Source organism: Pocillopora damicornis, chromosome 3, assembly GCF_964200805.1.
Source record: "Pocillopora damicornis chromosome 3, jaPocDami1.2, whole genome shotgun sequence".
NCBI lineage: Eukaryota > Metazoa > Cnidaria > Anthozoa > Scleractinia > Pocilloporidae > Pocillopora > Pocillopora damicornis.
In genome coordinates, this window is record NC_142672.1 from 29,618,329 (window position 1) to 29,642,701 (window position 24,373).

A 24,373-nucleotide genomic window follows, 5' to 3' on the forward strand; every position below is an offset into this window, starting at 1 on the left:
CTACCATAAAGATTGAGTCTCAAAGCTGATGTTTTAAGTGTTAGACCTTAGTCATCCACTCTGCTCAAATTGTCAGCTTTGAAACTCTCTGCAGTGGCTAATTTACATTATTAACTCAGTTGACAAAACCAAAATTATCCAATTTTCTATCACCAGTTGTTTATTAAGTATCTTGTGTTTTTTAAATAATATTGCTGTAGAGGAGAGTAAAGTTGAAGTTCCTTACAAAAATATACAACTGTTATTAACATTTTTTCTTGTAATTGTGAATAGCCTTCCAGTCTCAAAATTATTAGTGTCAGTTTTCAATAGCAGAGATAGGACTACTGGTAACATTTTCTCTGCTAGACCATAGAATACCTTCTGATGCTCAATAGCATTATTTGCAAATAATATTGATAGGCAATGAAGAGAAAGCATCTTCACCCTTTCCCTTAGAAAAGCTAAGTGTCACCACAGACATACCTGAAGCTGATCCTAATGTGTGATCAGCAGCAGGCCCAGTGTTGGGGGTAACTGTTGCTCCACTGCCACGAGCCCAATCAAAATCATCCGTTGTATCCTGTTGGTAACCACACATGTGACTTTCTTCAAATGTGCAGGTCGCTGCAATGTCCAAATAAAACAATTCGAACAGTCAATCGAAATTTAGCCAGACATGAAAACAAAACTTTTCTTACATAAAATTTCACTGACTTCCATTATACTACAATTCCCCACACGTTGACGAGTTAATTCACAGCCAATTTGCGACTTCTCATTCTTTAACTTCCAAGCTCTGATTGTTAATTCTCTCCTTAGCTGCTACATGTTTCCTTGCTATTTAGTTACAAGAATTTGGTGTAAGATTAAGATAACACCTTCTATCAAATAAGTTTGAGTATTCTTATAGGGAGAAGTTACATGTTAATCATCTCTGGAATTTAAGGGTAAAAGTAAATGGCGGTGGACAGAAGGAAAAGGTTCAATCATAATTTTTCCTACTGTTTACCTTTTTACACCCTAGCATCAGTATCTATACTCTTCATATTCTTCTCTAAACATTTCCTTTGGTACTAACAAGGACAATTGCTTAAACAAGCGAGACTTCTTAAGTTGGTGATCATTTCCTCTAGTCTCATTATCTTTGACTTCAAGGGGAAATTAGATGCTTGACACCCTTAGAGTTTTAAGGTTTTAATTCGGTTTTAGGGCTGTTTCATTATTGAGCTTATTAAGAAGCAATAAACCTCAAACAACAAATAGTATAAATGTGGCAGTCAGTTATGCTGTATTTTTGAGCCTACTCTGAGCACTTATTTTGTCCTTGGTCAAAAGGTAAATATATATTAGGGCTGTTTCATCATTGAGCTTATTAAGTAGCAATAAACCTCAAACAGCAAATAGTATAAATGTGGCAGTCAGTTATGCTGTATTTTTGAGCCTGCTCTGAGCACTTATTTTGTCATGGGCAAAGTAAATATTAGTCTCTCTATTCAAAGTTCCTTCGTTTGCCTTTCCAACCCCTTTCCAACCCCTTCAGTTTCTCACAAATATGACAGCATGAAGATTCCTAGGCAATTCTGTGCAAGGCTCATGGCTAGGTTGTGAGATATCCTGTGCAGCCATACATTGAATAGTTTAGTGTCTTAGGACATTGGAAAACCAGAAGCCCATGAACATCTCAGGCATTTTTTAAGGATGAACCAGGTGTTAATTAATTTTACATGTTGTCCAATACATACTTGAGTCATGGTTGCAAGGTCCATCTGTCATAGAAATATCATCCAAAGCAATGTCTCCTTGGTAACTTTTGCCAACTGAAGCAGACATTACAATCTGTAAAGAAATGCAGGGTTGCAGAAAATAGCTAAAGGTTTTTTCTTTTTCCTTTCTGCTTACTTATCACCCACAGTTAGTGTTTCACACCACTTTTATGTTTTTTTGTGTCGTTCACTAAAACTGTTATCTACAATACCATTATTTTGTTCCATTCCACTCCAATACATAGGCTCCTTTCATTACTAGAAATAACAGACCTCACAAAATGCCCCAAAGAATTGCACAGTTTTAAAATGAATATTTCACATCAAGTTTACCTTAAAATGATCTCTACTGGTCACAGTTGCTCGGCCTTGAATCCATTTGTCTCCCCGTGTTCCTGTCTTAGACCACAACATTGAATCATGGGCACCTGTCCTGACATAAACACTAAGGGTATTGATGTCTGCTCCATACATGTGATACCAAAATGACAAGCACTTTCCTTTGCTAGCAGTAGTTCCTGGAATAGAACTACTAATAAGCCTTGCTGTATCATTCATCTTTCTTGGCCAAGATGTTTCAATGTACACATACCAGCCATTACCTGCAAACCAGTTCACCAAAAGAATGTCAACATAACTAAGGAAAGACACAATAAGCAATCGTTATCTCTCACCAACAAGTAGACATCAGGGCAGATGTCTTGCCAATGTCAAAGTAAATTCTAAGTAACAAGTACCTGGTGGAAGTGAAACATTTCATTATTTTATTGTTTAAAAGTAGCATCACTGTTATCACATTACTAACCATTTCCTTTTGTATGGTCAGCAGAGGGGCCTGTTGATGATGATGCAGTAGAGCCCGCTCTCCTTGTCCAGTCAAACTGGTCTGTTTTGTCTTGTGTCCAGGTACAAATGTCTGATTCAAAGTCACAGTTTATGCCACCACTTGCTGCAGAGAACATTTTATACACATAAGTAAGGAACTTCAGAAAAAACTGATAATATGATTTGAGTTCAATATGCTATATGAGTTTGGTCACTAAATAGCCTACCAGGCTATTTAGCAGACAGGGACATAGTTTCAACTCTACATCCAAAAAACAAACACATATTGTGTGGGAAGGAAAGAAATGCTTCTACATTGACAACCTAAGATAATAAAAAGTTCATTGTTTACATCAAGTTCACAGCTGTGAGCAAAAAGAGTTTCTTGAAGCTCTTGTAGTCAGATCAGCATAATGCAAAATTGTTGTATATTTGAACATGATACTGCAAAGAGATTCCTACAACCTCCAAGACCCAACCTTAGGCAAATTGCCATTAACTTCCAAAGGTTGCCAAGCTTACAAGCATTACAAGACTCTTCCATTTGCATTATTTGATTTTGAGTTTTATTGCATGATAGAATGTTCCTCCACAAAAAAGGCACTTAAGAAAGTACACAAGAAGGTAACTTACGAATAGGCGTTGTTGTGGCTGATGAAGTTGTTGGAGCTGCAGTGGTAACATAGTTCGGAGCAGCCGCTGTCGGACTCAGTTGACAATTGATTCCTGGAAGGAACCTAAAGTCATCAATGGCTATATCTCCTTGATAACTAGTTCCCCTGATACCTTCAGCAATGATCTGTTGTGTGTATCAAAAAAAATTAAAGCTCATCAGTACTGGCAGGGATGTGCTAATCTATCAAAGCCTGAATGTCACAAGAAAGTGGCTCTTGTACATGTCTTTGGGTAACTTGCTAAACTTAACCTTCATGAAAGCTTCCAATTCTAAAAACTACTAGGAACTGATAAATGCTTTACTCTTCTTATTACATTATCTGATTCTTTCTCAATCAAACTAGAGAATTTAGTGAACAAATAAGAAAACTCCCTCTGGCTGATTTGCTGGTTTATTCACATCACCCACCAGTTGATACTAGTACAAAATTGAGAGCTACAGCTGTATTCACCCCAGATTTCAAACAAAAGAGCCCCTTCAGGTCTCTTATAATTAAACCAAGGGAGCTTTGACTGGCAAACAACATGCACTATAACCCTTAGCAGTAACAAATACATGTACAGCCACTTATTACAAGCAATAACACATTCTTATTAGACAAGTGAAACTCAGTAAAGCCCTAACCATTGTTCTGTTTGTTTATAGAAAATTTACCAAATCTTCTGTATTCCTTGTTTTAAATTGTGTTTTTGTCAGTCTATTCGAAAGTTGTTATCATACATTAGCAAATCAAACCTCAGAAGGAAAAAAATAAAATAAGGGAAAAAGAGACTCTTCTAGACAAAAACATTTACATGACTGACATGTTGGTTGAAACTGCCTTCTAGCAGAATCTTTTGCTTCCCAAGGCTGGTAATTATAACATTATTGCAGGCTGCTAGTAAAAGGGGGCTGACAATGTTTGGCTACCTTATATTTAGCTTGATTTCCAACTGGCACTTGTCCATTAAACCATTGTCTTCCTTTATTTCCTGAGAGGGTCCAGATGAGTGTTTCAGTATTACCAACTACTTGGTAAAGATTGAGGGAGCCAATGCTTGAACCATACATGTGATACCAGAAAGTAAAGCAGTTCTTGGAGGCCGTTCCATTAAATTGTGTGCTGACTAATCTTGCTTTGTCACCTTGTTTTCTAGGACTTGATGTCTCAATGAAGGCGTAGGCACCTAATGACAAGAAAGAAGAAAAAGCAAAGAAGAAAAAGAATTGTTTCCTTGCACAATTTTACTTTTTTTCTCACCAGATAGGTGGGAATAAATAGAAAAAGTTTAAAGGACTATGACACATTTGTATCTACTTTCTACAGTAACTATAGCCTTGTACCTTGAGAAGAACCCAGGCGATCTGTATCAGGACCTGTAAAGAAACTTGGTGTTTGTCCTGATCCCCTGATCCAATTAAAATCATCACCAGCCATGTTACTCCAAGTACAGAAGTCATTCTGGAAATTGCAGTCCCCTACAGTGAAGATCAAAGTAACTCAGGACTTTATTCTATGCTATGTATGGAGCCAAGGTTGATTGTATGAAGTTGTAGCATGTTTTAATGTTACAACCCTTGTTTTATGACATATGAAGAACTAATTTAAAGTTTTGCCTTTGTTTTTTGCCTCTTGTCTATGACTGGTAATTAAGGGAGTTAACCTTCTGTCAGAAAAATTGCAGGTTTCTGTACTGAGCAATTCCTAATCATAGACCAATCCATCTTTTAAGTATGCCATAAGCCATGATACAGGAAAAAAGAGGTACACTAACCAGGATTTGGACAGTGGCCTGAAGACATGGAAATATCATCAATAGCAATGTCACTTTTGTCACCACTTCCTCTTACTCCTTCAAAAACAACCTGTAATACCAAAAAAAAATTATCAACATGCTTAAAATTGTCTTATCTGCCACTGAAAGGGTTAAGAGGCAAGTTTTTTAACAGTGAAAAAAATGTAAGCAATCAATTAGTCAAATGAATGCGAAACCAATATTTAATAAGAAAAGAACTTCTGTCAGTAAGTCAAAAGTAAGGTTAATGACAAACTCAACTTAGTTGCAATTTTCCCACAGTTTTTGGGAGTGGAGAAGTAAATCACATATTTAACATAGCAAGTAGCAAATATCATAAGTTTTTCATAATTACATCTAGTTTGTGGTTTTGTGGTTTGCTCTTAGTAAAAAAAAATTATCTCAAATGTAATTCATCAGAATGAAACAATAATTGTTGTCAGTGCTAATCATGACAGCTTGTTCCCAAAGTATTTCAGGCATCCACAATTATTTGCAGATGATTGGAGTAAAAAGAAAAAGTACCTTTAGAGGCAAGTACCATTAACCCTTTCACTCCCAGAAGTGATGGACATAAATTTAAACCTCTCCCTACAATATCCATACTTTCTTCAGCAAACAGGTAATGAGAATATTCAAACTTATCCGGTAGAAGCTGCTATCTTGATCTAGCACCAAGTTCTCATAACTAATTTACAAGGGAATGTGTAGCAGCTACAGGGGAGAATAAACCATCAGATCTTGGGAGTTGAAAGGTTAATGATAACAATACATTTTAATTCATGGAAACAGCTGGTGACCTGACAACACTACAATCTGTGGTTCTAAAGTTTCAAACACTGTTGAGAGCTAAGATAACCAAACTTACAGTAAATTGGGCTGTACTGTTGAGTGTGACACGTCCTTTTAGCCAAGTCCTCTGAACACCCTGGTCACCTGAGACAGTCCAAATTGCATTTCCAAGACTATTTCCAACTTTCTGATAGACATTGAGTGTACCAAGGCTTGAACCATACATCATGTACCAAAACTGAAAGCAACTTTCTGTGACTGTAGCCTTCTTGTATGTTCTCATTATCCTGGCCTTATCACCATTGCTCTGTCCTGAAGCTTTAAGTAACATATAATAACCTGCAGAGAGACAAAAGGAAAGTTACCAAGTAAGCATTTTACACTTACCACGTTGACAGCATTAGAAAACATGCTGCCATATTGTTTGCAACCAAGCCCAGGCTGAATCACACTTTTAAGGCTATTGGGCAACATACTCGTACAGAAGCCATCTCCACCCTGGAACAGAATCTGAAAATTGCAACCAGCTGCTCAACAATGTGACTGAGTCACTTCACTGTTGGTAACTAAATTCTAAAAGTTGTGTCCAGCAGGTAATTTATTTGAAGTCTCATCAACCTTCTTAATGTGAACCAACACACAAGGAATGACACAACACCAATAAACAATAGTAAATGACAGGAAAACCCTCACCAAGGTGATTGAGCAATCAACTGATTCTCCCATGCAGGTTTGAAAAATCTAGTTATCATAAGGTTTCACTGAACAGAATATTTTGGGAACTTACCAAGAATAAGCCTAAGTAGGTGATAATCAAAATTACCAAGAAATCATCAATATCAACAGCAGTTTATCTTATTAGCAATCAATTAAATCATAAAAAAATAAAACCTTACCCAATCTAGATCCATATGAGTGGTCAACAGTTGGTCCTGTTCCTGGAGTGGGTGTGGAACCCTTAGTTCGTATCCAGTCAAAGTTATCTGTGTTGTCCTGTGTAAAGCTACAGCTATCATCTTGAAAGTTACATGGGTCACCTAGGAATAAAAAAAGAAACAAAAGTAGTGATCTACATCTCTACCTGCACTTTTGCTACCACTTGCACATGGTACATAAGGCCTGAATGCTTTAACATGAACAAAAATTGACTTCACTTAATATTTAATGACTGCATGCCTCTTAAAACAGTGAATAATCTCTCTCTCTCTCTTGCAGGACCTCCTCAACTTCTACCTCAGGGATCTGGTTCAAGCACTGTAGTGCCCCAAGCTCACTTCTCTAACTCTTGTTTTTTGGCCACCAAAACTTATGAAATAACCCCCAAAAAAATGTTATATTAATTGAATGCAAAAACAGCATGATACCACCACATCCCTGGTATTTGAATGGACCAACATGTTGGCATCCCAACTACCATGAACCATTCAGAGAGGCACATTAGACCACTAGGCTTAATTCTTGAGAAAGCAAGTTGGAAGACACAATATTATCAGGAAACAGACAGTACATCAAACAGTGTCCCATAACAGCCCTGTAAGCTATTATCTTATCTGAAGGAGTGAAAAGACTCATAGCCATGTTCTATACTTCTAAGAACAAGCATCTAAGATTTTCTACAAGTCGTTTTTTTTTCCAGGAAGTGTACACATTTTGTCTACAAATAACACTCACCAGAGTAATCACATGATCCAGTTGCCAACTGAATGTCATCCAAAGCAATGTCCCCTTTATCATTCCCTTCTGCTGTTCCTTCAAAAACCAGCTAGAAAAGGCAAGAAAAAACATTGATCAAATTACACTCAGCCACATGAAAATAAAGACAATATTATTATGTTCTATCTTTTTTTATAAATATGACCAGAAAATTGCCATACCCTTATTATCTGGCTAAAAACAAGATTCACAATATATGACCAGCAAAACTTTAATTTCTAACTAAATTAACTTTCTATAGTTTGTACAAAATTATACGATAAAGACTTATTGATACCTAATTCATTAGCCTATAAATGAAATCAAAGATGTTTGTTTTAAAAACTGTTGGCAAGTTATTGTGCACATCTATCCTTGCCTTAAAACTTCCTATCCTTGCCTTTTAAAATTCCTGGAAAAAGGAATTCCTTTTTTTTTTCCATGCTCAAGCATGAAAAAAAGGTCAATGTTATGAAAGCCAATGTTATGAAAGCCAATAGGAAAAAACTTACAGAATAAGACTGGCTCATTACAACATCAACTTTGGCCAGCTTCCACTTGTTTCCTTGTGTACCATTCTTTGACCAGATAGGAAATCCCAAAGATGTTGTGTTAGCATACACATTAAGTGATGCTATGTGAGGCCCATACATGTGATACCAAAACTTCAAGCACTTAGTGGTTTTTTGGGACACAGAAACCAATGGGCTTGAGATGCGGGCAATATCTCCATTCTGCTTTCCATTCACCTCAACATACATATATCGACCTGCAAGAAACATACAAGAAGGCAAATGTAATTAGTCAATTAACCTTTCAAGGCTGCTAATATGTTTGGTGAAAAGTGAATATTTGGCTGAGAAGCAAAGCCTCAGGGGCAAATGTGAAATTTTTAGGACAATCTCTCAGCCGAGGATGTTATCAGCCAACATACAAGCGAGCCAGGAGGGGGTTTATTCATTTTATAACCCTCCCAATAATTTTCATGCTATGCCTTGACAGCAGAATTTTATTGATTTTTTTCTGGAACAGTATTTGATATCAGCTTTTCAATGTCACTAACACTGAACTCTACAAAACAAGTTCATTTTGGTTTTCTTCCATGTTAAGTAATAAAGATGAAAATGAGAAGCTCTTGAGCTGGCTTCTTGAGTTGGCTTCTTCCCCTGGCTTTGACTTGTTTGTTTTTTCAATGGAAATAGTGGGAGGTTATTGTAAGATAACTGTACCATGATCTTGTGCCGTGTGATAAGTGAGTTATAATACAAAATGCCCCCCCCCCCCCCCCTCAGGTCAAGAATTCAGACCTCTCTCCTGGCATCCAATGCACTAACTGTTTGCCACTGTCTCTCATACAACCCAGCCACAATTAAATGATGCACATTTCACCTGTAAACAAGAACACAGATGTTGTATTGGTGTTCTGAGTACCAAGACCTTGTGATCCACAGTTAAGAGAAGGTCCATGTTTATTGTATCGCAGATCAGCCTCTTCATCCGCGTAGCAACGGTAATAAGAACCATAATTCCTGATACCAATGCCTTGAAGGTTTTTTTTTTTATTTTTTTTAAATCTCTTTGCTTTAGTAATGCACTGTTGGATAACATTTGTTCCCCTGACTGTACCAGGTAAGGTTACTCTAAAGATATGGTTTCCATTGTATGTTAGATAGCAGCCCAATGAATAAACACCTGAAAGAAGAAATGGAAAAATTAAAACCTGTCATATCAAATTCTTGTTAAATTCCTTTCTAGGGAATTTAGCCTGACACCCTTTCGAAATATTTCTCTTTCTAATTACTAAGCTGTCTCACATAAAGGTGAGGTACAGACACCTTTCTGAAACAGACATTTAGCATCAGTCTTGAACATCTTTTTCTAAGAGAGTTTCAAGTCATGGTCACTCACCATCCGGGACACAATTTCCCCATTTACCATCTTTGCTATAATCACTTGTGGTAGCACACCAAAGGAGAGAGTGAGCTACGGCTGTACATTGGCTATAATTTCTGGTAAGATATCTGAATGGAAACACACAATCTGCACCATTGGAGTTACCACCAATAGTTTTTACTGAAAAAATAGAGAAAGAAACATTATTTAGACATGTATATAATTATTAATAAATACATATATATCTATATTGGAAGTCTGTGTTTTGATTTTTCTGTTGTACAATGCTTGATACCTAGAAGTAGAGCACAATAAATATTGAGATAGGGAAAAAGTTTTAAGTAGTTTGAAAGTATTACTTCATTAACTCCCCAGATCTGTATCCATACTCCCCCTTTTCCCATTTGTTCCTTGGGCAATTCTGCCTCCAACAAGATACAAAATGCCCCACCCCCCTCAGGTCTAGAACACAGACCTCTCTCCTGGCATCCAGTGCACTAACTGTTTTGCCACTGTCTCTCATACAACCCAGCCCCAGTCTCCAACAAGACTATTGGAAGTTCTAGATTCTTGCATTTGCTCATTTTTTGAGCTTTATGTAGCATTGAAGTTGTTCTCATCAAATATTTTCAAACACTTTGGCCTTTTCTCAGGAGAATTTTAGGCATGCAAGTAATAAAATGACATTTGAGAAATTGTTATTTGAAGTTAAGCTACACCTCCTTACAAGCTGATACATCTTTCCACTACCCACCTGCTGTTAAAACCATTCTTACTGTCACTATAAACACAACCATTAACATAGGAAAATAAGGTTTAAAAGAAATCAGTTTATAGGTTTATTACCAACTAACAAAGTACAGTTGTGCTGAAACTGACTCAGTACTCACCTTTATTGGATTTTGGTGTATGATCTTTGGCAGGTCCTGTGCTTTTGGTATCTGTAGCACCATGATACCACCTCCAATCAAAGTTATCAGTCTTATCCTGTTTATAATTGCAAACACTGGACTCAAAGTCACAATTTTGTGCAGAGGTTCCTTTAAGGAAGAAGAAAAAAGGAAACCATTTTTAAAGGTGTTCTGAATGAGCAAAGAACTTTATTTGCATGTCTGATAATGGTGATCAAAATCAATAAACTAGACATTAGGCACAATTTTTGCACAATGATTAAAGGCTAGCTGACATATAGGTTTCTTTCTTTGCATAGGTTGGCATGATAGGTAGGCTGGTCCTCACTCAAGAGTAATCACATTGTCATCTCTCTTTCCTAACCTGAAACATCTCCACTGTTCCAACTTTTTTTGTAATTGATCTTTTCATTATTTTGTGTTTACAAACAAATAACCTAGCATTTGGATAATACACAAGCCATAATGCCTGGCTTTGTTTCACCAGATAGCAATATTTGGTTGCTAGTAGTTGATTTGAAGAGATGTTACAAAAACCTAGCAAAGGAGTTTTGCCCTAATGCTTCTTTGGAAGAAAATTCATAATATGAGCTGAGAAACTCATTTTGAGACAAGGAAGCAAGTTCACTCCAGAAATATTTTCGGAGTTTACAAGACTAATGAGCTTTTCCTGAATTTTTCTTAAGTTATTTCAAGTCAAATCATGACCTACAGATAAATTAATTCAAAATGTTTTGAACATGCATATTCTTGGAAACAATGTCAACACTTGCGGTTACATATAAATTAAGCACGTTTATTATATTGGTGCCAGCGCTCGTGGGCAAGATGAAGCAAAACTAATGTTCGCATTAGCTACGCAAGTAAGAAAATGCTTGGAGCGGACTTACAAAGTCCACAACTTTTGGTCAATGTCGGCGATGCAGTCGCAAAAAGCGGCAGAAGACAGTTAAGATAAAGAAAAAATAAACGACTCTCTGAGGGTTTATTGTGCTGCAAACACAGTAGGCTTTGTTTCCTAGCTCTGGAAATCGACCAGTCATTCTTGATTCGTATTAGAGCGAATTTGTTTGCTGTATAGTAAATCCTTTATTGACAAAGCTTGTTCGGTCAAGATGGCTAGATAGCAGCCTCATTCTTTTTCTACGGTTTTTGGACCTTGACTTCGTCTCAGTCCATAAAAACGCCAAAAAAATTCCGCCAGTATCAAGCCATCTTGACCTCACGCTTGATCAGTAACGCATATGTATTTCAGGCATTAACCCGCGTCTTGTTTCACCAATTCTTGAGGAAAGCATTCTTTATGTGTAAGCAGCACGTTAATGAAGAGGGACTTGGCTCGTTAGGAAAATGTAGCTCATTCACAAATAAACAACGAGTGCGTTCTGGAGATAACAAAAACCGCACGCACACCAGCGTTATACAGCCAATGAATTCTTGTCACGGTAACTGACTATTACTTTCAGTTCGATTTGTATCTTTCCAATTGGACGAAAAGCCACACACAAAAAAAACATGCAGGTAATCCAACCTAAGAACTCTGCGTTGTCCTAAAGCGATTTTAAACACTTATCTAGAGCCTGAACCCGATCAAAGTAACCAGAAATTACTGAACAGGAACGATTGGGTTAACTCCTAATCAAAATTTTCATCCGCTTTAGATCAGCAATGAAGCTAAATGAAAATAACAAAGCTAGTTCCACTTGACTGTGTCACACAAGACCTTCTAACTATTAAGCTTACCGTCCTACTGAAGATATTGAAATGCGAAATTACTCCCTGAATACATTTTGGATCAAAGTGAAACTCGATTTGCGATCTGTACAGCTGTTTAACAAAACTCCCTACCCTCCCCCAGTAGAGCACATTCTCAAGCTGACTTCTATAGTTTGGGCGTGTTAGAGTTTGTTTTTCAAACACAACTCAGAAACTAGGAAAAAACTAAAAGAAACTTAATAATCCCTTCCTCTTAGTGAGATAAAAGCATATACAGATAACCTTTCGAACAATTCCAATTACTTATTTTGTTAGGGACCCTTTATGTATACCATTCGTAAGTTACTCGCTCGCAAAGAAAGCCTTTTGGAGCCGCTATTAAAGAAACAGTTTACATAAACGAGATACATTTATTTAAAAATAATCTCGTCGCAATTAATTTCATCCAAATAAGCAGTATTGTTTGTTTTCCGTTTGCCGACATTGTGTCAGACTCTGTGGGCTGTTTGACCTTAGGGGAAGAGTAGCAATGTGCTCGCGTAATTTGATTACCAACTTGTGTCTTTGTCGAAGTCTTAATTGAAAAAGAAGGAAAATTTTCGCTATGTTCACCTATAAACAAAACGGGTAAAGGTGGTAGGATTATAGGCCGATAAATTTGAGCATGACAAATTCAAAGGAACATCCGACAGTATACTTGAAAACTGTGTAAGCTCGTACCATGCACGGAAAAGTTTTCAACTATCTTTGAACCGAAGAAAGCTTGTCGCGTTTCAAGATTAACTGGTTAAGCGAACGATCTGTTTTTTCCTGTCTTAACTTGTCTCTATAATACTTTCGAATTCTTGGCAATATTTTCGGCGTTATTTAAATAGATACTGATTTCAGTTAAATTGGTATTGATGTTGAAGTAGCTTGATAACGCAATAGTTTAAATGAAATTATTCCGATGATAAATTTTTAAAAAGCGCCGCGCCGACCGTTGTTCCAGTTCCTTATCGAACCATGGACATTTTACATACGTAGCTAATCGATTTTCCTATGTGTAAAATCAATTCCTCAAAATGTCCTTCCTAACTCAAAGAAAAAATAGATTTACTGTAGTTACTCACCTGATACGCACAACACAATGACCACGAGCAGAGTAGCTCGTTGCATTTTTGGAGAGCTCTAGGATGTTCGCCGATAATCCTCAACTTCCTCAAAGAATTGCGGCTTTTTCTAACAAATCAAAACGCTCAAGATTCCAGACCTACGAAAAGAATGTTCACAGTTAGCCAACATTTCCGTGGTAATGAAAGATGTGACAATATTAGCTTTATTATTCTTGAAAATATATTGAACGGAGCAAAAATAGACAACATGTGAACAACATTGGAAAACATTACATTTGTGTATGGCACATGAAGTACCGAGCTCTGAGGGGGGCATTGGATTTCACAAGTGAGTCCTGAGTTCAGTATTTCCATCAAAAAATTCCGACGTAAATATTCAGCGAGATCTGAGATAGAGAAGTTAACTAATGACTGTGTGTTTCTACAAAATATTGGAGCAAGCTTGTCTGTATTGTAATCTTGATCATTTGAAAAGGGTTTATGGGTATTACATAAGCACCTATATAGGGCCACGCGATAAGAAACCAGTATTATTTTAAATATTGCTGAGCAGAATAAAGTGAACTTAGCCAAAAATAAGCAGCTTTTTTATTTTGATGACATACACAAAGTAATATCGATATTGTTGAGCTAAGGCAATAGTGGTTCTGAGAGAAAAAGTTTAGTGGAGCGCTGCGCTGTAATACGGAGCGAGGAGCAGACCTTTATACGGTACCAGGGGCAAGCTGGCGCGAAAAAAACAGATCAGCGACACGCTTTCTTTTCGAAGTCTGACACTTAAAACGGCACCCTTTCCGAGGTATATACATATTTCTACAGTTCACTCGGCAGTTTGAATCTATTTTATGCTCGTTAGAAGGAATTATCGAAGAGCGCAGTAACTAGGTCGCATTCTCACACTTCCTCGAGATCTAATGTTGTGTTACGGATTAGCGCTGGAGCCCCAATAATATCTGCATAAACTGAACAACAGAGCAAACATATGAAACATGACAGCGACCAGTAGCCTAGCCATTCCGTAATTGAACGTGTGCGCAGAGATATACGAAAATTTTGTAAAGTTAGCACGATTGGAACGTTATTTGACGCTACCGCAACCTTCCCACCAACAGTATTATAAATTCGACCATCATCAATCGTGTCACCCAAGCGAATCACAAAGCGCGCAGTTGTTAAGCAAAGACGAATGAAAAAATGACACCTGAAAGTCCTACCTTCGTGATGTCCACAAGTCTTATTTGACTGTGCTACATGAACCACATGAAGGATTTCTTGTGTCAGCAGCAGGAGATGAGGGATATTTCAATCCCTTCCTTAGAGCAACGAGAGGCTGGTACGGAAGTCCTTAGAAACATCTCCAGACATTTAAGTGACCGCAGATTACAATAGACGCCAATCATTCAATTAGTGAAATATTGAGCCAATCATATTAAATGAGAGGAGGTGCTGAAATTTTCTGTGTAAAGGAAGATGTGTTTTCATGTCACCTACTTCGCAGTTTACAGAGCCAGAATCTTTACGATCCACTCATTTCCTCATAAACAGGTTGAACTATTATTCTGCTTCTTATGGGAGGTTACGAAACTTTTTTGTTTTTGTATATCTTGATTATTCAAAACAGACCGAATTCGATGCAGTTATGTATACACAAATATCAAATAGCCTAATTTAATTCCATGGCTTGTAAGAGGCTTGATTTCCCAGAACAAGATAAGTTAAACTGAATCGTAATTAACAAGAGGAATGAGCGCGATTCGTTAGCATACTATTGATCGAATCTGTTAAGGTTAAAAGCTCAATGTAAATACGATCCACAACTGTTTGAAAGCTTTGATAACATTAATTCACGTGGGGGCGGCGTGGGGTTAAAGAAATGTGAGAACGAGAAAATTGGGAACTCAGATGACGGCAGCAAAAATGTAGAGAAGGAGCGAGGGGTGGGGAATGCCGTACACATCGAAGACACGTTGTCCCTCCTTAGGACTATTAAAACCCTTTGCATGGGCCAGAAGCAATAAGCATATCAAATATTTGGCGGTGCTTGCTGCCAATGCGATTTTTTTCTTCATTTTCCCGGCCTTAGTTCTTAGTCAGTGCAAAGGCAAATCCTGACTGTAAAAAGGAATGTTGATTTAAGTTCTTGTTTGGGTTCTCTTTCAAATAAAGTATTTTTGTTATAAACTAATTTCTTTCAACTCTACGACTGAATTGGAAATGAGAAACATTTTTTTAGAGCCAAGAAAATCACCTATAAACAGTCAGAAAAAGTTACGGGCGCCCCCGAGAAGTTTTAGAAACGCATTTCTACTCTTACTTTCGGTGTCGACCATGAACTCGTTTCATTTTCTAACGAGCAAGCAGCGAAATAAGGCCGCGACCTGTCTCAACATGTTAACTTTTGCGGTCTTTGTTGCTGAGAGTTGAATTGAATTATGAAGTCTACTCACGTAGCTGAATCAATAAGGAAGGTCAGGGAAACTAGATAGCTCTAATTGGAACGACAAACTAAGCATTACGTGGAGAACATTCCATATTTCCGTAGCAACGCGAGAGACCCTTGGAATTCTGAAGACGCAGGCACTTTTTGAGGAGATGTCGTCATGTTTCTTCAGTGTGCGATCTCGAAGATTGTTCTGCATTTTTTTGTCAGTTTTTTTGAAGTGTGACTGTCTGCGATTGGTGAGAGGTCGCGGTTATACGGTCCTGCACATTAAATCACAATAACTGTCCACTAGATTTCACATTCTTAAATAAAAATATTTCTCAGCGACATGTAGAAAGAGAAAAGAGAGAATGAACATGTTGGTTGTGGAATCATTCTTCATTGTCACTGTTATTGTCAACGTCCTCATCGGTTGTCATTGCAACTGTCAATCGTCAATGTCATTAACGTTGTCATCGTCATTGTCACTACTGTTGTAATTGTATCTGAGAATCGTTTTATTGTTAATTCGCCATAAGTACGGAAAATTTCTCGTAAAATGGTCCAACTTTACACTAGGCCAGAATCAGTAATCATAAAAGCTGCGTTGTATGGTCAGCTGAACTTCTTCTCTGCTTTTCGAGCTATAACGTGACGAAGCACAAAGAATGAGGAAGTCATAAACTGAAAACCGATAACCCGATTTCGGGTTCATTAATTCGATGATCGGAGATCACGAAATATCAGCAAGATGATAGCCTCCGCTTCAGCCGTTAATATTGGCCTCGTCACGTGAAGCGCTACTTTCTTTGCTCTAGTCCCTCCCCAAACCAATGACAACTGACCGCAAGATGACGCAATTTGATTATTCCATTGCACTTGTGCTGAGAGATTATCAACTGTTGACATTCTCTAGCACCTGTATTAAGTAGAGCCATATTAAGCTGTCACCCTGTATAAAGCGGTCAGCTGTCAAAGTCAAGAATTTGTTTCAACTAAATCACTGTAATTTTCACCTCTATAAAGCGGTCGAGGTCAACGTGACCACTCAAATGAAACTAAGTATAATCTTCCAAGTAGTTTTTTATCTATGTTTTTCTCCCAAAATCAAAGGAACTTACATTTTGAGCGAGATTCTGTACAAGACCTGGTCAATTATGGTATAAAGTGGCGTTGTTTATCGTTTTCTCTTTAATAATACCCCCAATCTGTGGAACCTGTATTAAGTGGTCAACCTGTATGAAGCGGTAACCCGGCCATTCCCCGAGCGCATAGAGACGATGGGACATATGTCCCACCGAGAATTGAGCTATCACTAATTCAAGGTCTAAAACGGCCCTTTTTGACCATTTTGGCTTTACAGAGACATAACGATCTCAGTTTTTCGACTGCAATCTCGGTTACCGGGCTAAGAATTTCCCCAAGACCTGCACCTCAGCTTGCTTTCCAAAACAATCATGAAAATTAGGACGCTGCGACTTGTACGTCGATCTCCGTAAAGAGCTGGAATCTTCCACAAATCAAGCTAAAACTTTTTTATGTGACAAGAAGACAACAATTCTTCCCGTTTATTTAGGTAAAAGGGCCATATAACTCTCGTGACCTCACACTACTACAACGTGATATCCCTCGAAATGCGTTTACGTTTTAATGTCGAAACAGCTTTTAAAAAGCTTTTCAAATCCGTGGTTGTACGTGTGCCCGGCATCAGCTTCCTATGTCACGCAAGGAAGTGGCTAGATGAAGATGGTACATTTTCTCACGCGCTCACGAGAAAGGCCAACTAAGCCTTCCAAAACTTCTGCGCATGTGAAATTTATGGATAATGGTATTTCCTAAAGCTCATACGTCGCCAAGCATGTCGTTTACAGTAAATAAGCGTTAAGCGCTATTGACCAGTCGTGATAGCTGGATCTGGTCAATTTTAACGTCTGAGACGAATTCCTTAACAACAATACATTCATCGAAGCCACACGCAACCCGCAATTAGTAATGGCTGTTTATATACAAAAAAGGAAATATAGGAGGAAAATTGACCTGTTCCTGTATTGCTGAGAGGGGTTCATACATCCAGGAGATAATGATAGGATGACGGAAGTACTTCAGCTATTAAACCCCAAGAGCAGGGTCTGCTCCTACGTAGGTTGGATTTTGGGTAATGATATTGTCGCGCAAATGTTGTTATTTTACAAAGGTTGAAAAGAAAAAAGATGAAAATGAATAAAATCATATCGTGATCTCATTTCTGCGACAAGAGCAGTGACAAGGGAACCTGAGATGTTCTTCGTTTCTTTCCCAGACACATGACAAAAACGAGAAAAACATTTGTGATTTGAAAATCAACTTCTCAAAACTTAGCATCCTTTTTATTCAATTGACACGCTCGACGTTTTCAACATTGCAGATCATAAAAGCATCGGAGCGCGAAAGCCACAGATCTAAATATCAATTCCTCCTTGGAGACTAGAATTTTACCTTTGTCCAGTGCCCATGACAAAATCGAGAATATTTCTTATTCCTAAACCGAGCTCAAAAATTACCATTTTTCTTATTCTAGCTTAGCAAGAGATTATAATCTATTGATTTTACCTTGCAATGGACCTTCGTGAAGATCAACCAAGACAAAGTCTGAAATATAAATAGTTTCCGAGCAAAAGAACCAGAGATACGGGTAGTTTCTCCCTTCATATCCAAAATATACATTTTTTAGTGTACCGGTCGAGTCCAAATTTAACACATGAATCAGGAAGCCGGCATGAAAAGTTTTGTAATCAAGAACTCGATCGATATTAAGCCAAAGACCGCAGTTGGAAATGCGATCATCATGCATCGCACAGACAAATCGAATCAGTCGACAGATGAAGGTTGGCTCGTCGTTGGAGAGATTACGGTCTTAGAGACTTTTATGGCACAGAAGAAGATTTAGGGAACGCTTACCGCGGATTTGGTGCGACTTCCGCAATTAAAGAAGCCGAAGAGAACCGTTAAGTGTTGACTCCTGAACCATGTGGAACGTTTGATGGGCATGTCATTTCATTTAGCTTAGGAGCAGAATGTGCGATCTTTCAGACATGATTTCCTATCGGACCGAAAACCGAAAGTCAATACTTGTGTATTTGACATGCTTTCAACGACTCACAAAACGGCTTAGGTTTACATAAACACTTGAGAAGAGCTAATACAAGAACTCGAAAATGTAAATAGAATCGGAAAGATAGAAAGTTTATTTTGAATCAAGTATCCTCTCAGCTGACTACAAAAGATATCCAAGGCTGCGACTCGATTTCACTCTGGAGCGTAAACCAAAAGTCAATACTTGTGTATTTAACATGCTCTCAGCGACTTAGAAAACGACTTAGGCCTTTCGTTAATACTTGACAAGAGCTGCTTTAATTAAGAACTTGCAAATGTAAATAGAACTAGTAAGATAACAGGTTTATTTCGAATCAAGAATCTTCACAAATGACCACAAAAGACATCTAAGGTTGCGGTGATTTTGGCAAAATATGTCACAACTATTCGTGTTTGGCTCGAAATTATGCTTGTGCCTCGAGGCTTGCCCCACTTAGGGAGCAGGATGTGGTTGGCAACTTTATCAATCTTCCTATCGTAGAAAATGCCTTCTCAAAGCGGAGAGTGCCGTATGAATACTCGAAATAACGGAAACCCATGTGTTTTTCCCGTCCATTTTTTTAACTTTTGCTTTAGATTTAACAAAACGTCAACGTACTTTTCAAGCGACTAAGTTTCTTTGATGATGGTGTTCATGAGCGACCCGGAGATGCAGAAAATACAGATACTATTAACAGATCGCTGTATTAGTTTTATTATTCATCTCAAGAGATGAGATTATATCCTCTTGTTTCTATCTGACATCGAAGAATGGGCTAGCTACGATAATGTGAAAGCAGAGAAGTCAAGTCGAACATCACTGAGTTTTGTTCTTGAAAAGTTGGCTTCTTTCTACCAATCATATCCTTTAGCGGTAACACAAAAGAAATTCTATGATGTGCATCCGGTTTGACCAAATGTATCAAGTGCATTTGATATTCAAGTGTATCATTACATAATGACTTTGAGGTCCGATGTAACATCGACTGTGATAGAGCAAATGAATATCGGTATGAAAAAATAATGCCGTTTGCATTAAATTGCAAGAGACACAGTAATGTTCGAAATTCAGGAGAAACAAAACAATCAAAACTGATCTAGACTAAAAGAACCTCTTAGACTATATACCCTTGAGGTCACAAAGAAAGCTAGCGTCAGATTCACCGTAGTGTCATTGTACTAATAACAACCTATACATTCAACCTAATACGTGGCCTGACTCACAAATAAGTTCTCTGTAGGTTAACAGTCAGCGCAAAGTCTGACATTCATATCTCCTCGAAGGGAACCTTTTTCTTTGTCCGACGCCACAGACAAATAAAAACATCTTCCTTTTACATACCTGTCTGTAGTTACACCATCTGTTTATAATGCTGTCACTTGTTTACTCTCCTACTCAGTACCTTGTGCTTGCTCTAAAAAGCGTGAAAAATTACCAGTTCCTCATTGACATTGTGCCAAACGCTCATGGAAAATGAAATTACGTATGGGCGGTACATAAAAGGTGGAAATATAATCTGAGCTTTCTTGATCAGTTTCATTTCGCCATTTTGTATCATTTGTTATATTTGGTTATTCATTCTTGGCATCGTGTGATAAATTACCCTTGTCTAGATTTCTGTACCGAGAAAATGAAAAAAAAGAACCTTTTACTGATTAACTTCTCGATCCCCGGAAGAGGTAAGTATTCTTAGCACGCCTATGGTCGGTCATGTTTCAGACATAGACAATTACGCTCATGCACAATCGTGTTACAAGAATGGTTTTCTGAGTAGGACAACGTTGATGATCAGAAGCCAAGTTTGTCAAATTTGTATCACACCCACTCTGAGCAGTGTGTCGAAAAACTGTATGCTGGCGATCATTTTCACGTGTCGTGATCAGAGTCAAAGGAGCTATGTAATTTGATATTATGACTTTAAAATTAAAGGGACATCTGTTTAAGATATAAAAACTCAGGTTCCCACCGAAAAGAGAGTTGGGTCAAAATTGAATTGTTTCTAAGCATGATGTTATGGCAAGAAATGGTCTACTGTTCCGGCTTAACTTTTTACACTTATCGTCGTTTAAAGGTCACTTTGTTATTTGTAAGCTTAGGGACTCAGCTGTCGTAGCTAAGCGGAAAGCTCCTGACTGATCGGAAAATTATCGGCAGATGACAATTTACTTTCTTGGGGGGGGGGGGTTGGGAGAGAGGACAGCATAAATTTACGCTGGCAAGTCCAATGCCTTAGGAAGAATTGATTGCTGGGCAATGCGTCAGACCAATTGTAGGTCGACAATTGAAGTCATGCAGCCGTAACTTCGTCGCTCATTTTTGTTTCTATATTATTGTACTAGTGTTAAACGTAATTTATAATAAAGTTCGGATATAACGCGCGCTGTCATTGGTTGAAAGAGCGTGCTCTATGAGAGCATAGAGCATAGAACTGAGCTAAAGCTGTCACGCCATCTGCAAATTGTACTAATTTACGTTATTAAAACGTGAGCAGATACGAAAATCCTCAAAGGAAAAACAAAATAGACATTCGAGGTTTTAAAGATTTTCACGCTCAGTTAGATTGCAAGCTTACGTACGGAAATAAAAATCAAACACAGCTAACACTCATATAGTATATAAAGTTCAGTGTTCAAAAACAAAACAGAACAAAACAGAAATGATGAAAAATATAACCAAACTGGCATAACTGTTAAAATTCATTCTAATCATGACGGTGTCTGAGCGAATATGATCATGCTGAAGTCCATCGCGGCTCGCTCATCATGGCGATCTCCGGTCATCACAGCAAGCCTCAGAAACTACATCGGCCGCCCTTCGAGTGAAAAAATAAGAGCTTGCTCTGATATCCTTTCCGATGCGTTGAGTGGAAAGTCACATCTGTCACTGCAGCCGAGTTTTGCGGCGCTGTCATCCCGAGCGATCTTCATGTTCCGGTGAATTCGGCTGTCGTTCATTCAAAAAACACTCGCCCTGAACAGTTTGTTTTCTACCTTGTCATGTGAAAAAACTCGCGTGTTTTTATGAGCCATAATTCGGCTGAAGTTCACTGAACATTTCACTTCAAGATTCTGTATTAGAGACTTAAAAACTTCAGGCAAAAGTGTTAAATTCGACCTGCCGAACTATTTAGTTTGTAAACTATCGCTTAAGGTGAACTTTGATGGTTTTTTAACTTTGATGGTTTGACACTTTTGACAGCTCTAGTCTTGTACAGCCAATCAGATTATTTGAACCATTCTAACAGGGATTCTGATTGGCTTATTGTAGCGTGCTTTATGAGAGTGTAGAGCATGCTGACGACACTGTTGTTCGCTTTGGAAATAAAGTTTGTTTTGAAAATTGAAAGTAATGCTCGGGGAATTTAATGGATTCTTTATTATAAAACAAATAGAGAAGCCTTGGCTGTGCTCTGTTCTGTTATAAAGCACTTAGGAAGCGGCTAGAGCACTCAAGAAGTGGGGAGAAACACTCGACTACGTCGCGTGTTTCTCCCTACACTTCTTTCGTGCTCTAGCCGCATCCTGCGAGCTTTATAACAGAACAGAGCACAGCCAAGGCTTCTCTATTTGTTAATTAAGACTAGCCTATGAAGAGAGGAGTTGAAAAGAGAAATTTGCAGTTCATGACGATTCTGTTTACTGTCTGCGATCTGAGCTTTAATCCAAAAGATTTTGCCAATTATTAGCAGTTTTAGCATTTACCGCTCATCTTATCAGGCTTAATAAAAGCTCTAACTTAGGCAGAAGCGATAAAAACAACTTACTTGAAAAGGGAAATAACGACTCGCAGGCAGTATGGCTTAATGGCAGATAAACTTCCTTACAATGCTCGAATTGCTGTCCTCAATTTCGCTGGTCTTAGCCTGTCACAGTTCAGCGAATTTAGTTCCTTTTTATAGCAGTCAAAATTTGTTTTACCAAACGGAAAAAAGTGAAACATCTGTAACTAACCTCAACTCCGCTGAAAAATTTCCCCCAAACATCAAACTTTGTTCGCGCACGTTAGTACACTATCGCTGTGGAAGATTAATATATTCTAACCAAAGATCGCGTCTTCCTCGTCGAAACTGAGGAACTTTTCGGCCGTGGAGTAACCGAAAGTTTCAGCCTTTCCTTTCTATCTTCTAAAACTCTGAATTTTTCTTTATCTTTTCTGCGCGGGGAAGGCCTTGCTGTCCTTCTGCCGATTCTAAAGGCCATCTGAAGGGCCAATAAATTTATATTGATCCATTGTCAAATTTAAAAAAAAAACGCTCTGAAGTTTGCAATAAACACAGCTGTGGAAAGTTATTTCTAGCAGCTGCGAGGAAGAGCCGGGACATTCGAACTCATCGAATATTTCTTTTTCTAGGGTTTTCTTCTGGAAAAAAACTGTGAAAAAAACTCGGAATCTTAGGTTTTCTTATCAAATGCGGTTTCCCATTTTTGGAGATTTGGTTTTCCATGTTCAGACTAAGAACTTGGTTTCGTCCTCATTTCTACGATTACTTTTGATATTTTCGATCGAATTTCATTCTCGGTTTTTGGTTTTGAGATAGATTTTAACCAGTTTTTCGAGTTTTGATGGGCTTCTTTTGACCATCCATTTCTCTCATCGGAAAGGACACCAGTAAGGACGTAGCAAAACAAAAGAACAAACAGGAAGAACGAAAGCTCAGAATATGCGTTTTTAAGACTGAGTATATTTCTTAGACATCCCCTGCAAAACATCAACGTGAAATCACCAAAATTTGCGTCCTCTACAAACTGAAACTGCGACGGCAAATAAGTTTAATTTCCATTTGAAACTAAACGCTGAGTGACGCCGAAAGAGACGCCAACTACATGCAACTGTCTGCAAAATTCTAACTAAAAATAGAAATTCATTTTTTAATCGACGCTTTCCTCAGTGTTATCGTCCTGACTGCTTAAAATCGATGATGATTTTTCCAAATCGGTAAATATTAATTGACAGCTCAGAGCTGACTTACATTGTCGACATTCATCGATTTATGTTACTAAACTGGATTCTCTCGTTTTTATCGACTGCCCACCGTGGGAGAGTAACTAAGGAACCCTCCACTAATCTATCGCTCTGTAAACGACGTCGTTCCCTTCCCTTAACCCCGCACAACCCTAAGTAATTTCTGACGCTCTTTGCACTTCGAAAAAAAGAGAAATTTCACCGAGTTTTCCAAGCAATTAATGTGTTCGCGATACCTCGAGTCACTACGACAGCGCCCATTTTAAAAACTTGTACTGGAGCGCGCGAGAACTGGAGCGAGGTCTGAAGCGAGGTCTGGAGCGAGTTTAAGAGATAATTCAAGTCATTCGCACAGTGAGAACTCCTTCAATATTTCTTAATTTTTGCAAGTGTTACACCCAATGAAAGCCGGGAGGTGTAGAGTGCATTTATCCTAAAGTTCTTAACCGTTGTGATATTACAATATAAGTTGGTTTTATCAACCGAGTTCATAATGTAAATTTGTCACCGTAAGGATTTTCTAAAACCGACGTTTCGAGCACTAGCCTTCTGTCGCCCTGACGAAGGGCTAAAACTCGTAACATTAGCTTAAGAAACTCTCTACGAGGTGAACTCAATTGATAAAGCCAAATTAATCTTCCTTTTAATCGTTTTCAATCAACCGTGTGGAGGGACAAGACAAGATATTCTTTCTGCATACGAAACACAGATCTCGCGGAAATAACATTAAGTCACTT

At 38.1% G+C, this 24,373-nt stretch overlaps 1 protein-coding gene across 2 annotated transcripts in view; it reads right to left on the bottom strand.

Annotated features, from left to right (window-relative positions):
- The window catches only part of LOC113681928 (MAM and LDL-receptor class A domain-containing protein 2), a 99,010-nt gene extending 78,926 nt beyond the window's left edge, over nt 1-20,084 (bottom strand). The window contains exons 1-17 of one of the 2 annotated variants that reach the window (XM_089199248.1): nt 20,016-20,084; nt 13,138-13,277; nt 10,289-10,438; nt 9,414-9,578; nt 8,895-9,197; nt 8,018-8,274; nt 7,485-7,575; nt 6,710-6,850; nt 5,890-6,152; nt 5,001-5,091; nt 4,570-4,704; nt 4,156-4,412; nt 3,204-3,369; nt 2,551-2,694; nt 2,079-2,347; nt 1,725-1,818; nt 466-606 (exon numbers count right to left, since the gene is read on the bottom strand). In XM_089199248.1, the coding sequence (XP_089055374.1) occupies nt 466-606; nt 1,725-1,818; nt 2,079-2,347; nt 2,551-2,694; nt 3,204-3,369; nt 4,156-4,412; nt 4,570-4,704; nt 5,001-5,091; nt 5,890-6,152; nt 6,710-6,850; nt 7,485-7,575; nt 8,018-8,274; nt 8,895-9,197; nt 9,414-9,578; nt 10,289-10,438; nt 13,138-13,183 (2,713 nt within the window). In that variant the 5' untranslated portion in view covers nt 13,184-13,277; nt 20,016-20,084. Of the gene's footprint in view, nt 1-465; nt 607-1,724; nt 1,819-2,078; nt 2,348-2,550; nt 2,695-3,203; nt 3,370-4,155; nt 4,413-4,569; nt 4,705-5,000; nt 5,092-5,889; nt 6,153-6,709; nt 6,851-7,484; nt 7,576-8,017; nt 8,275-8,894; nt 9,198-9,413; nt 9,579-10,288; nt 10,439-13,137; nt 13,278-14,354; nt 14,516-20,015 lie in introns of those variants that run through there. The other variant, XM_089199247.1, reaches the window with a different exon arrangement.
- Nucleotides 20,085-24,373: the final 4,289 nt, after the last annotated feature.